The 11,651-nt window shown below is 38.7% G+C and overlaps 1 protein-coding gene across 1 annotated transcript; it reads left to right on the top strand.

The window, feature by feature from the left end:
- Positions 1-4,088: 4,088 nt before the first annotated feature.
- LOC142643951 (uncharacterized) lies at positions 4,089-4,652 on the top strand. Its single transcript, XM_075818652.1, has one exon. It carries the CDS (start codon positions 4,089-4,091, stop codon positions 4,650-4,652), a length of 564 nt encoding a protein of 187 aa, XP_075674767.1.
- Positions 4,653-11,651: the final 6,999 nt, after the last annotated feature.

An 11,651-nucleotide genomic window follows, 5' to 3' on the forward strand; every position in this document is an offset into this window, starting at 1 on the left:
TGTTACAATATGAGAGGAGCATAAAAAGACGCTGCAATTATGGGCCCATTTGGTACTGTTGTTTAAATAATAGTTTTCGTTATTTAAATACCACAACACTTTTTCATCCAAACGTATTTCTACAACACTTAAACAATGTTATTAGAAATCTCTTACCAAACGGACCCTACAATGCTAAAAATTGGAAACATTTGATAGCAAAAAATCAGTTGTCCATGAGTATAGCAATTATAAAATTCAAGTGGAAAAAAATGCAATTAATACATCATGAATGGAAAGACGATGCAATTACAATGCTCAAAATTGGAAAAAGGTTGTCCATGTCCATATGACCATGAGTATAGTAGTTATACGATTCAAGTGGGAAAATAAAAAGCAATAAATACAACTTAAATGGATTCTATTAACCAACCTTTGATTTCGTTTTCTCTCATTTTTTTCATCTACAATTTTTTATTATTCAATCTACATATGATTAATTAGCCGTTACATTTCCTTCATTTCTCTTCTCAAAATGTGCACGCTTTCTCCTCTTCCCATATCATTAATAAAACTGAAAACAGTATAAATATCTAATTTCCATTATGGCATATATTCATTATTTAACGATTCCTTCATCAACACCACAATAGAGAGCCATGGAAAAATGGAGCTCGGAAATGAGATCTATGGCTGTCTATGGCTATATATGGCTTGGGAGATGCTAATAGTAGTAGAAGACATCTAGAAGCTCTTGGCAGATATGTAGAGAATGGATGTGGTGTTCAATTGAGTAAATAAGAGTATCAATAATAGGTAGATAGCTTTAGCAAATAATTTGAAATTGCTATTTTTTCACATCTACTTTATTGGGGAAGTCGCTCAAACCCTAAGGTATGATGAATGTGAATATTTTGTTTTGTTATATTTTGTTCATGTTGTTTTACAGTAGTTCCGTTTAGTGAGGTAAAAAAATGGTTTTATAGAAGTCATCATTTAGTTTAGGGCGAAAATGGGCAAATGTCCCATTTCCCAAACTAATTAGAGAAATGCCCCTCTTTTGAAACTCGATTTTCTCAAAATCGAGTTTCAAAAAAAAAAAAAAATTTCTGGAGCCCTATAGCGACATTTTAAGGAGCCTATAGTGACGTTTTAAGGACTTATAGCGGCGTTTTATAACTCAACCTCCATGAAATCAAGTTACATGCAAGTTTTTTTTACCTATAACTCAACTTCACGGAGATCGAGTTACAAAATGCCACTATAGGTCCTTAAAAACGTCACTATAGGCTCCTTAAAACGTCGCTATAGGGCTTAATCTCAAAATCGAATTTCAAAAGAGGGGCATTTCCCTAATTAGATTGGGAAAGGGGGCAACATGCTGATTTTTTCGGCGAAAAGGGCAAAAGCCCATTTTGGCCTTCAGTTTAGAGTGCTAAACTCTTATCTATGGATTTAGAACGTTACATAATCCATAATCCATAATTCATGAACATTTCAAAAGGCACTTATAGTTATGAACTGATTCAATCCACTTGAGAAATACTCAAGAAAGTGAAGAACCATGATTAATTGATTATAAAGTAAGTTGTAGAAGAACTTAGTAAATGGTCTTTTGAGGGTTTTTTTTTTTTTTTTTTTTTTTTGAGGAACAAAACTAACGAGTTTTAGAAAGTTGCAGTGACCATTTTATATCAAGGAAGTCAATACCGTACCGAAAGCTGTACCGGTTTGGCTAGCAGTACGATATATTTCGGGTACCGGTCAATACCGGTGTACCGTTTCGAGTTTACCGCTATTTTATATATATATACACACACACACACACACACACATACACACACATGCACAAAATCTCTAGAATCATGTTTACAAGATTATCCACTATTCTTCTGCCCCAAGAAGCATAGGAATTACAACACAAAGGAACAACTTTGCCGAGGTAATTCATCATTAGAGAAAAGTTATAGATGCATGACAAGTATAAATTGGCCTCATTTTTCTTTAGTGAAATTAAATAAACATAATGTTGAAATTGCATTTCATAATAAACCTGTAAAATTGTCTCTCCAAAAAAAGAAACAACCGCCTTATAACAAATGAAAGTAAACCAAAATTAATTACAAAAATATAAAAATAAATTTCAAAGTACAGAAACTATAAAAAAAAAAAAAAAAAAAAGCAACAAAACTGAAAAAGAAAATAAATAAATTCTATGTTTTGCATCAAGAAATTCTGAAGAATGATATGATGGAACAATTGCAAGATACTCGTATAAAAATACAAATTTCTAAAACCTTATGCAAAACTTATATTATACAATGGCAACGATTTTCAAAATTAGGATTAGCACAATTACTATATTGCCCTTGAAAATTTGTCAAAATTACAACAACAAAAAAGTGGATTGGAGTGTTTCGGCTCAGTACAGTCGGTACGCATCCAGTATGGCCGGATTTCGCCGGTACGGCCGGTACGCATTCGGTACAGCCGGTATATTTTCCGGTACGAAACAGGGGAATATCTTAATCGGTGCACTAGTTGGTATGGTATTTACCGACCGGTACAACCGGTACGGTATAGTATCTGCTTCACTGGTTTATATGCATGTACATGGTACGAATTAACAATTAATTTATAAATTTAAAAAAAAAAAAAAAAAAACCGTGCAAAGCACGAGTTAACAGCTAGTGAGATTAACAATTAGATTTTGGTGTTGTTTCTTTCTTTTCACGAGTATTTATAGTTCAAGGTCCCTCATGTGATAAACTGCTTCAACAAATTCATATGTATTTAAGACAAACAAGTCAAACACAAATCCTACTAATTGGAGATACACAAGCAAAGGGGAAAAAATCTAAAGAAGTTGAATTGCACCTAAGTTAAAATCTTTTTAACCTAATATGGGTGATTGCTTGACATTGACATTGGAGCATTAGGCCCAAATGGTTCATTTGGTTAGTGTGTCGACCAGAGGACCGAGGAAGAATAGAACCGCTATGACCACTATCCGTTCTTCAAATAGAATCCCTTTAAGCCAGAGGAGTGGGTTCGCCCGAGGATAGGATGGGAAAAGACAAAATACTTCCTAGAAGTCCGAGTAGAGAAAATGGCACTGAGAGAGAGGGAGAGAGTCTAGGTAGTTGAAAGAAGTTTCCTGTGAAAGCTCACTTGCTGCCTCCGCATTAAATGACTGGCAACAGCTTTATCAACTACATTAATGAGAAAATGACCCCTGAATAATAGATTCACAGTTAAGCAGCTCCTTCTACCACCTTCTACAAAAATCTAAGGGGACAAGTGTCCTGAGAAGGGCCTAGAGGATTGTAGATGTTGGGCTAGGATGCAAGAAACTGAGGAGTATATAAAGGAAGGGAATTTCCAAATGAAGGGATCCGGAAAAAATAAAGAAAAAAAGATTAGAACAAGAAAAGTGATAGAGAGAAAGAACAAGAACAATGTATATCTTAGCATAAGAACATCGTCCTTGGGCGAGCTTGTAAAAAACCTCCAATATATTTAACTTTAACTTCGGTTCATTCCCTTCGTGTTTGAATCTTTGGACTAAGCTCAACTTGTTTCTATCCACTCTCTCTTAACAAATATCTATTAGTTTAGGCTTAGTAAGGTGGTACGAACTTCACAATTTTAGGTGGGTTTGGGCCGCTGAGTTTCGTGCTCTTACAATTGGCGCCATCTATGGGAAGAAATACAAGGTTTTGTTTTGGGTTTGTTTTGACAAGCTATGGCTAACCTAGAGAGACAGACACCGTACACCTAGTGTTGTGGTAGAATCATACCATACGGAGCGTAGTGAAAGGAGTCACTCAAGGATTAGAAGTCATGTTTCACACAAACAGGAGACGCAGAAATTGAAGCTAGAGATAGATCACTTGCGTCAAAAGTTGCGGTGAAGGGAGCGTGATAGAGGAAATTCATCACCCTCATCAAATGATGGGTCAAGGTAGAGTAAGGATTGTTCAAATAGCCATAGGTCAAGAACCCCCTCTAATGAGTCCTTCTCAGCATCTTCTCGCTTGGATAAACTGAAAAAGGGCAAGTCTAAGCATGCGCAAGGGTCATCTCATCATAGCATAGGGAATGACGCAATGAGTAAGGCATTTCATCAAATTTCGAAGTCACCTTTCGTTGGGGGGATTAATAAGGCCAAACTTCCCCACCATTTTTCACAACCAACGTTCACCATCTATAATGGAAGGTTTGATCCAGTAGAGCATGTGAGTCACTTCAATCAGAAGATGGCAGTTTATACTGGTGATGAAGCTTTCATGTGCAAGGTATTCTCCTCTAGTTTCGAGTCTGTGGCTATGCGTTGGTTTGATGCTTTAGAGGAAGGTTCAATAAGATCCTTTGAAGAGTTGACAATGGCGTTTGGTGCTAGATTTGTGACGTGCAGCAGGGTTCCCAAGCCCTTAGATTCCCTGTTGTCTATGGTTATGAGGGAAGGTGAGACTCTTAAGACCTATTCAAACAAATATTGGGAGACGTTCAACAAAATAGATAGAGATTTTGAGGATGTGGAAGTAAGAACTTTTAAATTAGGGCTTCCAACGGAGCATGAACTGAGGAAGTCACTAACAATGAAGCATGCCCATAGTATGCACTATCTTATGGATCGCATTGATAAGTACAAACGAGTAGAGGAAGATTAGACTCAAGGAAAAGGCAAGGTGAAAGCTTTTCCTGAAAGGAGGGATTCTTAAGGAGGAGGATTTCACAATAACCGTCTAAGGAGAGATTTCCCCAACCAAACACCCTCAGCAGGTGCTCAAGTGGTTAGTTTGTTGTTTAAGAAACCAATTTATCAGATACTAGAAAAGATAAAAAATGAACCGTATTTCAAATGGCCCAATAAAATGGGTGGGGACCTGTCCAAGAGAAACTATAGCTTTTACTGCCATTATCATCAGGAAAAAGGACACACAATGGAAGATTGCAGGACTTTGCTTGATCATCTGGGTCAATTGGTGAGAGCAGGGAAGTTGAGGCAATTCTTGCAACAATTTGCGGGTCAATTCGGGCAACCTGAAGCTGGGTATCAGAGGGATGGGGCTCCTCGGCCAGCCCTGAGCACAATTAATGTCATTTTTGCTAAGCCTATAAGCGAAGCTGGGATCTACTCAAGGGTTATGTCTGTGGTTTCAGGCCCTGACTTGAAAAGATAGGAGTCATGCTCTCAAAAAGGCCAAATTGGTGGCTATGCCCACCTTGGGTTTCTCAGAAGAAGATAAGGAGGGAACATTCCAGCCATACGATGATGCCTTGGTGGTAACCATTAAGATTGGTGGGTATGATGTAAAGAGGTTCTTGGTAGATCAAAGGAGTGGAGTGGAGATTATGTACCCAGATTTTTTTAAATGGTTAAATTTCAAACCCAACGACTTAGAAAGGTACAATTCACCGCTAGTGGGCTTTGATGGGAGATTGATAATCCCCCGTGGGGTGATAAGGTTACTTGTGTAGGCTGGAGACGAAGAGGGGCAAGTTAATTTTATTGTAGTGGAAGCCTATTCCCCTTACATAGCTATCCTGGTCAAACCGTGACATCATGCTATGGGGGCAGTATCGTCAACTTTGCATTTAAATAAGTATCCCACGTAGGAAAGAGTAGGGGAATTGGTGAGAAGTCAAGCAACGGCTAGACAATGTCTGGTGGTAACCATTACACAAAATCCCATGGATCAATCCTTGGTGGAAGGGGAGCAAATCCCATAGCAACTAAAGGATCCCAAAGGTGGACTTGGGGCCGAGTCGCAAGGGGTGTTGTCCGAGGAATAGGAAAGGGTTTTGATTGGTCAGAATGAGGAGAAATACTTTCAAGTGGGCTCTTAGTTGCCACCCTTAGAGAAAGTAGTGTTGGTGAAGTTTTTAGAAGACAATATTGATGTGTTTGCCTGAAGTGCTTATGACGTACCCGGGATTGATCAAGAGTTTATATGTCACTGGTTGAATGTGAATCTAGATGTGGTACCACGAAGGCAATCACCTCGGCGTTCGTCAAAAGAACATGCTGAGGCAGTAAGGGTTGAAGTTAATAAACTTAAGCAGGCAGGGGCAATCAATGAAATCTTTTATCCCAAGTGGTTGGCCAACACTGTGGTGGTGAAGAAGAAAAATGGGAAATGGCGTGTGTGTGTGTGGATTTCACGGATTTGAATAAAGTGTGCCCGAAGGATCCTTTCCCCGTTCCCTGAATTGACCAGTTGGTGGATGCAATAGTTGGACCTCCTTGGATGAGTTTCTTGGATGCTTTTCAAGGGTATTATCAGATACCTTTAGCATTACCCAACCAGAAGAAGACTGCTTTCCGAGCTCCCACCGGCAATTATCATTATCGGGTGATGCCCTTTGGTCTTAAAAATGCTGGATCCACATATTAAAGAATGGTGATGTGAATGTTTGAAGCATAAATGGGGAGGAATTTGGAGGCATATATTGATGACATGGTGATAAAAAGTAAACAAGTTAGGGAGCACTTGGCAAGCCTAGGGGAGGTGTTTTCAGTATTACGGGAACATAGACTATGCTTAAATGCATCTAAATGTTCTTTCGGGGTTAGCTCAGGAAAGTTCTTAGGCTGCATGATCATGCACCTAGGAATTGAAGTCAATCCCGATCAAATTAAGGCTATTAATAGTTTACATCCTCCTCAGAGTCCTAAGGAGGTACAGAAGTTGACAGGGTTGGCAGCAGCTTTAAATAGATTTATCTTTCGCTCAGTAGATAAGTGTCGTCCATTTTTCCAGTTTCTCCATAAGTGGAAAGACTTTCAATGGACCAAGGAGCGTGCATTGGCCTTTGGGGAGCTTAAACAGCATCTATCACACCCCCCTGTCCTCTCTAGACCTGAGAAGGAAGAGGTATTACGCAGTTAGTCTAGTTCTGGTCAGGAATGAGAATGGAGCACAAAGACCCATTTACTATGTTAAATCCTTACATGAAGCTGAGGCACGTTATTTACCCTTGGAAAAGGCGGTGTTGGCCATCGTACATGCCACGAGGAAGCTTCCACATTATTTTCAAGCATATACTGTGGTGGTGCTCACCCAGCTCCCCTTGTAAGCATTCTTAAGAAAATCATATTACATGAGTAGGATCGCTAAATGGGAAACCATGCTAGGTGCCTATGACATTAGGTATATACCTCGTACTGCCATAAAGGGACAAGTCTTGACAAATTTTGTGGCAGAGTTTACAAAGAGTAGGGCAGATGATGGGAAAGTAATAGTAAATGCTTTTATGGTTTCGGCCTCCGTTGTTGCCACCTAGGAGGTGTACACGGATGAAGCAGCTAACCGAAAAGGGTCAGGAGTGGGAATTGTGTTGATAACCCCTGAGAAGCTGGTGATGGAAAAATCATTGTGTTTGGGTTTCTAGCTACGAACAATGAAGCTGAGTATGAAACTTTGTTGGCTGGAATGACGGTGGTTAACAAGCTAGAGGGAGAAGCCGTATTGGTGTATTTAGATTCGTGATTGGTTGTAGGACAAGTCAATGGTGAGTTTGAAGCCAGAGATGAACGTATGTAGGGATACCTTATTAAGGTCAAACAAGCTCTAGCCCGTTTCAAGAGTTTTACTTTAAAGCAAATCCCGAGGGGGTAGAACTCCCATGCAGACTCTTTAGCTATGCTGGCAACTTCTTTGGAGTCAAATCTACCTCAGGTCGTTATGGTTGTGGATATGCCCCATTGTGAGAGACCGCGCCCTCGGCCCCCTTTTTTATATGGTGCCGGGCCAAACCCACGTGAATGGATGGAGTTGTGTTATTACCTCTCAAAATGGAGGTTCGAATAGTTATATTTTCCCTTTTAGATTAAGGGTTTTACAATGAAGTCGCCACTTATTTAATTATTGGGATAAATAAGAAAACCAAAATTAAAAAATTTCTCATTTTATTAATTTTCAATTGAATTTGCATTGATCATAAGAAAATTATATGGCTTTGGTCCTAGGTACAATCTAAGATAAAGTACATGGCTTTGTTTCCTAGTTACAATCTAAAAATTGAAAAATTACATGGATAAACATTGGATCTACTAACCCTTGATCTAAGCTCGGAGGCTATGTTACAAGGTGGAAAGGTGTTAGGCACCCACCTTGCCCGGTGAAACCAGTCTTCTAGACTATGGTGGCCAACGTTCATATCATATCATCTCATATGTCAATCAATTTGCATGTTGAATGTGATGAACTCTAATTCAATTTATTAAGCATTACGTTTGGATTGAAAAATAAATTCTAGTGAATGTGTGTGTATGGTGATATCTTAGATTCAAGGATTTGAAAGAATTATGAAACAAACATGTTTTTTATATTTTTTATGTGGATTTAAGATCAAAACTAGTGTTTATGCATGAACATGTGATGAAAAACCAAGAACATGTGAAGAACAAATAAAAACATTTAAGAATATTCAAACATATTCAAGAGAATTTAAATAATTACTATCATGCTTTAATCTTAAATTCTCATCATGGAAACACAAAAAACAAGTTAGGGAAAGGGATTATACCTTCATGCAAAATCTATATGGTGGAGGAGGAGACTCTTGGTAGAGTTCCGAAGGGTGGAGGAAAAGAAGAGTTAAGAGAGGAAGAGTGAGTCTCACTCAATACCTTGAGTCTCATGAAGATCAAGATATGACAAGACTACTCAACTTCACTAGAACTTAAGAGAGGGAAAAAGAGGGGGTTTTTGTGTGTCCTGGAATAGAGGAGAGGGGGGGGATTATATAGTAGTGGTTGAGGAAATATGAATGGAAGGTCATTTAATGAGGGTTGACAAAGAATCATGAACCTAGAACTCATTTTAACCTTTGGGAAAATCTGGTGCATTAAATATAGAGATTGATGGAAGTAAGGAGCAAGCCAAAATTAGGTTTTCCCATAGCTGCTGTAACAGCCCGTAGAGCCAATTTCGAAAAATCATATATGACTCAATTCTGATCGGAATTATCTCATTCTTGTGCTCAAATTGAAGCCCCAGATGTCTAGTTTCTGAGAAAATTAACCTCATTCATAGATTCAAAATATTCAGAGAGATATTGATGAAATGGTGAGCAGAGGTCATTTGTTAGAAAATGATTTCAGCACAATTAACATTAATAGGTTCCAAATTAGCTCTCAATTAACATTAAATGGCTCCAATCACTCTCATTTCAAACTTAGTTGATTCCAAATTTACTATAATTAAAAGATAATTGCACAAATTATTCATTGAATAATTAATGTTTAACTATATAATTAATTAGATGTGTGCAACCTTACCATAAAATATAGTCCTAACCAATCAAATCATGACACATCATTAATCTCAAATTGATTATAATTATAACCAATTGGAATCAATTGTTCATAATCACATATAGTCGGACTCAATTTGTGATAGTGCATCTCGGTCATTAAAACTTGATTTGATGATAACTTTTAATCTGATGGTCCGATTAGGGCTTATGACTAATCAATTTGATCGTTACAATATCAAGATCATTTTGGTGAAATGAGATTAAGAATCTAATGACCAGAATCAAGATGAATATTTCCAAGGCAAAATTACTCTTTTACCCTCCATGTGAGGTTAAATGCGAGTTGCAAAATGAGGTGTCAACACCCATCCCAGCCTTCTAGAGAAGCCCTTGTTCGGGGTATATAGTGTCTAGGTTTGGCCAAGTTGGATGGACCCCTTGACTACATTCTTAAGGTAAGGACTGTAACCTAAAGATAGGGGTGAGGCAAAGAAAATACGTAGGAAAGCCTCACGTTACTGGTTATCCGAAGAGCAGAAATTGTAGATTTTCTCATTCGGGACCGTATCTACTATGTGTGCATCTCAAGGCAGTGGAACCTTTATTAGAGTAGTTACACGAGGGGTTTTGTGAAAGTCATACAAGTGGGAGGTCTTTGGCCTATAGAGCCCTTACCCAAGGATACTGATGGCTGAGCATACAGAAAACTTCTCAAGATTATGTTCAGAAGTGCGACTTGTGCCAAAGGTATGCCCCAAATATTCATCAATCGGGAGGAGCTCTGAACCCACTTTCTAGTCCTTGGCCGTTTGCACAATGGGGCTTGGACATAATGGGGCCATTTTCTCGAGTCCCAGGAACCAAAGATGGCTGCTCGTTGGGACAAATTATTTTAATAAATGGATGAAGGCTAAACCTCTTTCCAATATCAGACATGTGGATGCTAAAAGGTTTAATATCAGACATGTGGATGCTAAAAGGTTTATATAGAGAAACATTATCACCAGGTTTTAGGTCTCACACGTTTGCACAATGGGGCTTGGACATAGTGGGGCCATTTCCTCGAGTCCCAAGAACCAAAGATGGTTGCTCGTTGGGACAAATTATTTTACTAAGTGGGTGGAGGCTAAACCTCTTTCCAATATCAGACATATGAATGCTAAAAGGTTTAATATCAGACATATGGATGCTAAAAGGTTTATATGGAGAAACATCATCACCAGGTTTGGGGTCCCACACACATTGATCTCGGACAATGGACTTCAATTTGATAGTAAGGCCTTTCGAAGGTATGACGAAGAATCAGGAATCAGGAATAGATATTCTACTCTTGCCTATCCACAAAGGAATGGACAGGCAGAGGCTACAAATAAGGACATAGTTTCTGGACTGAGGAAGAGACTAGATAATGCAAAAGGAAGGTGGATGGATGAATTGCCCCACGTATTATGGACTTACCGCACTACACCTCAAAAATCAACTAGAGAAACTCCTTTTTCAATGACTTACGGAGCTGAAGTAGTGATCCCTATTGAATCAAGATTCCCAACCTTAGGAACTGATCAGTTCAACGTCGAGGAGAGTAATTGCTTGCTCTCAACCAGCTTGGAGCTTGTTGAGGAAAGAAAGGAAGTGGCTATGGTGAAAATGGTGCATTACCAACAAAGACTTACGCAAGGGTATGACAAAGGAGTGAAGTTGAGGCCACTAACCTCGGGGGATTTAGTTTTGAGAAAGGTAGTAAGAATAGTAAGGAACTCAGCCTGGGGGAAGCTGGGTCCCAATTGGGAAGGCCCATACCAAATAACATCAATGGTAGGCATTGGGGCATATTACTTGGAAGACTTAAACAAGAATGTGATTCCACGCCCTTGGAATGTAAATAATTTACGACATTATTATTATTGATAATATGAAGTTCTTTTTGTTCATTTCTGGTTCATCTATGCATTATTGTGGCTGCAAGTTATTTCATAATCTCTTAATGCAAAAGTCTCTGAATGTTAAACAGAACATCGGCCTTGTTCAACTCCTTGGGTCACAAGCCTTGGGTAAATTAACCTTTGTGTAAAAGTCTTTAAGTGTTAAACAGAACATCGGCCTTGTTCGACTCCTCAGGTCACAAGCCTTGGGTAAATTAACCTAGGGGTAAAAGTCTTTAAGTGTTAAACAGAACATCGGCCTTGTTCGACTCCTCAGGTCACAAGCCTTGGGTAAATTAACCTAGGGGTAAAAGTCTCTAAGTGTTAAACAAAACCTCGGCCTTATTCAACTCCTCGGGTCATATGCCTTGGGTAAATTAACCTAGGGGTAAAAATCTCTAAGTGTTAAACAAAATCTTGGCCTTGTTTGACTCCTTGGGTCACAAGCCTTGGGTAAATTAACTTTTGTCAAAAAGTTTCTAA

Source organism: Castanea sativa, chromosome 7 (assembly GCF_040712315.1).
Source record: "Castanea sativa cultivar Marrone di Chiusa Pesio chromosome 7, ASM4071231v1".
NCBI classification, from domain to species: domain Eukaryota; kingdom Viridiplantae; phylum Streptophyta; class Magnoliopsida; order Fagales; family Fagaceae; genus Castanea; species Castanea sativa.

Excerpts from the sequence above, each read along its gene's own strand:
- LOC142643951 (XM_075818652.1), top strand. The coding sequence starts at position 4,089 with ATGAGTAAGGCATTTCATCAAATTTCGAAGTCACCTTTCGTTGGGGGG.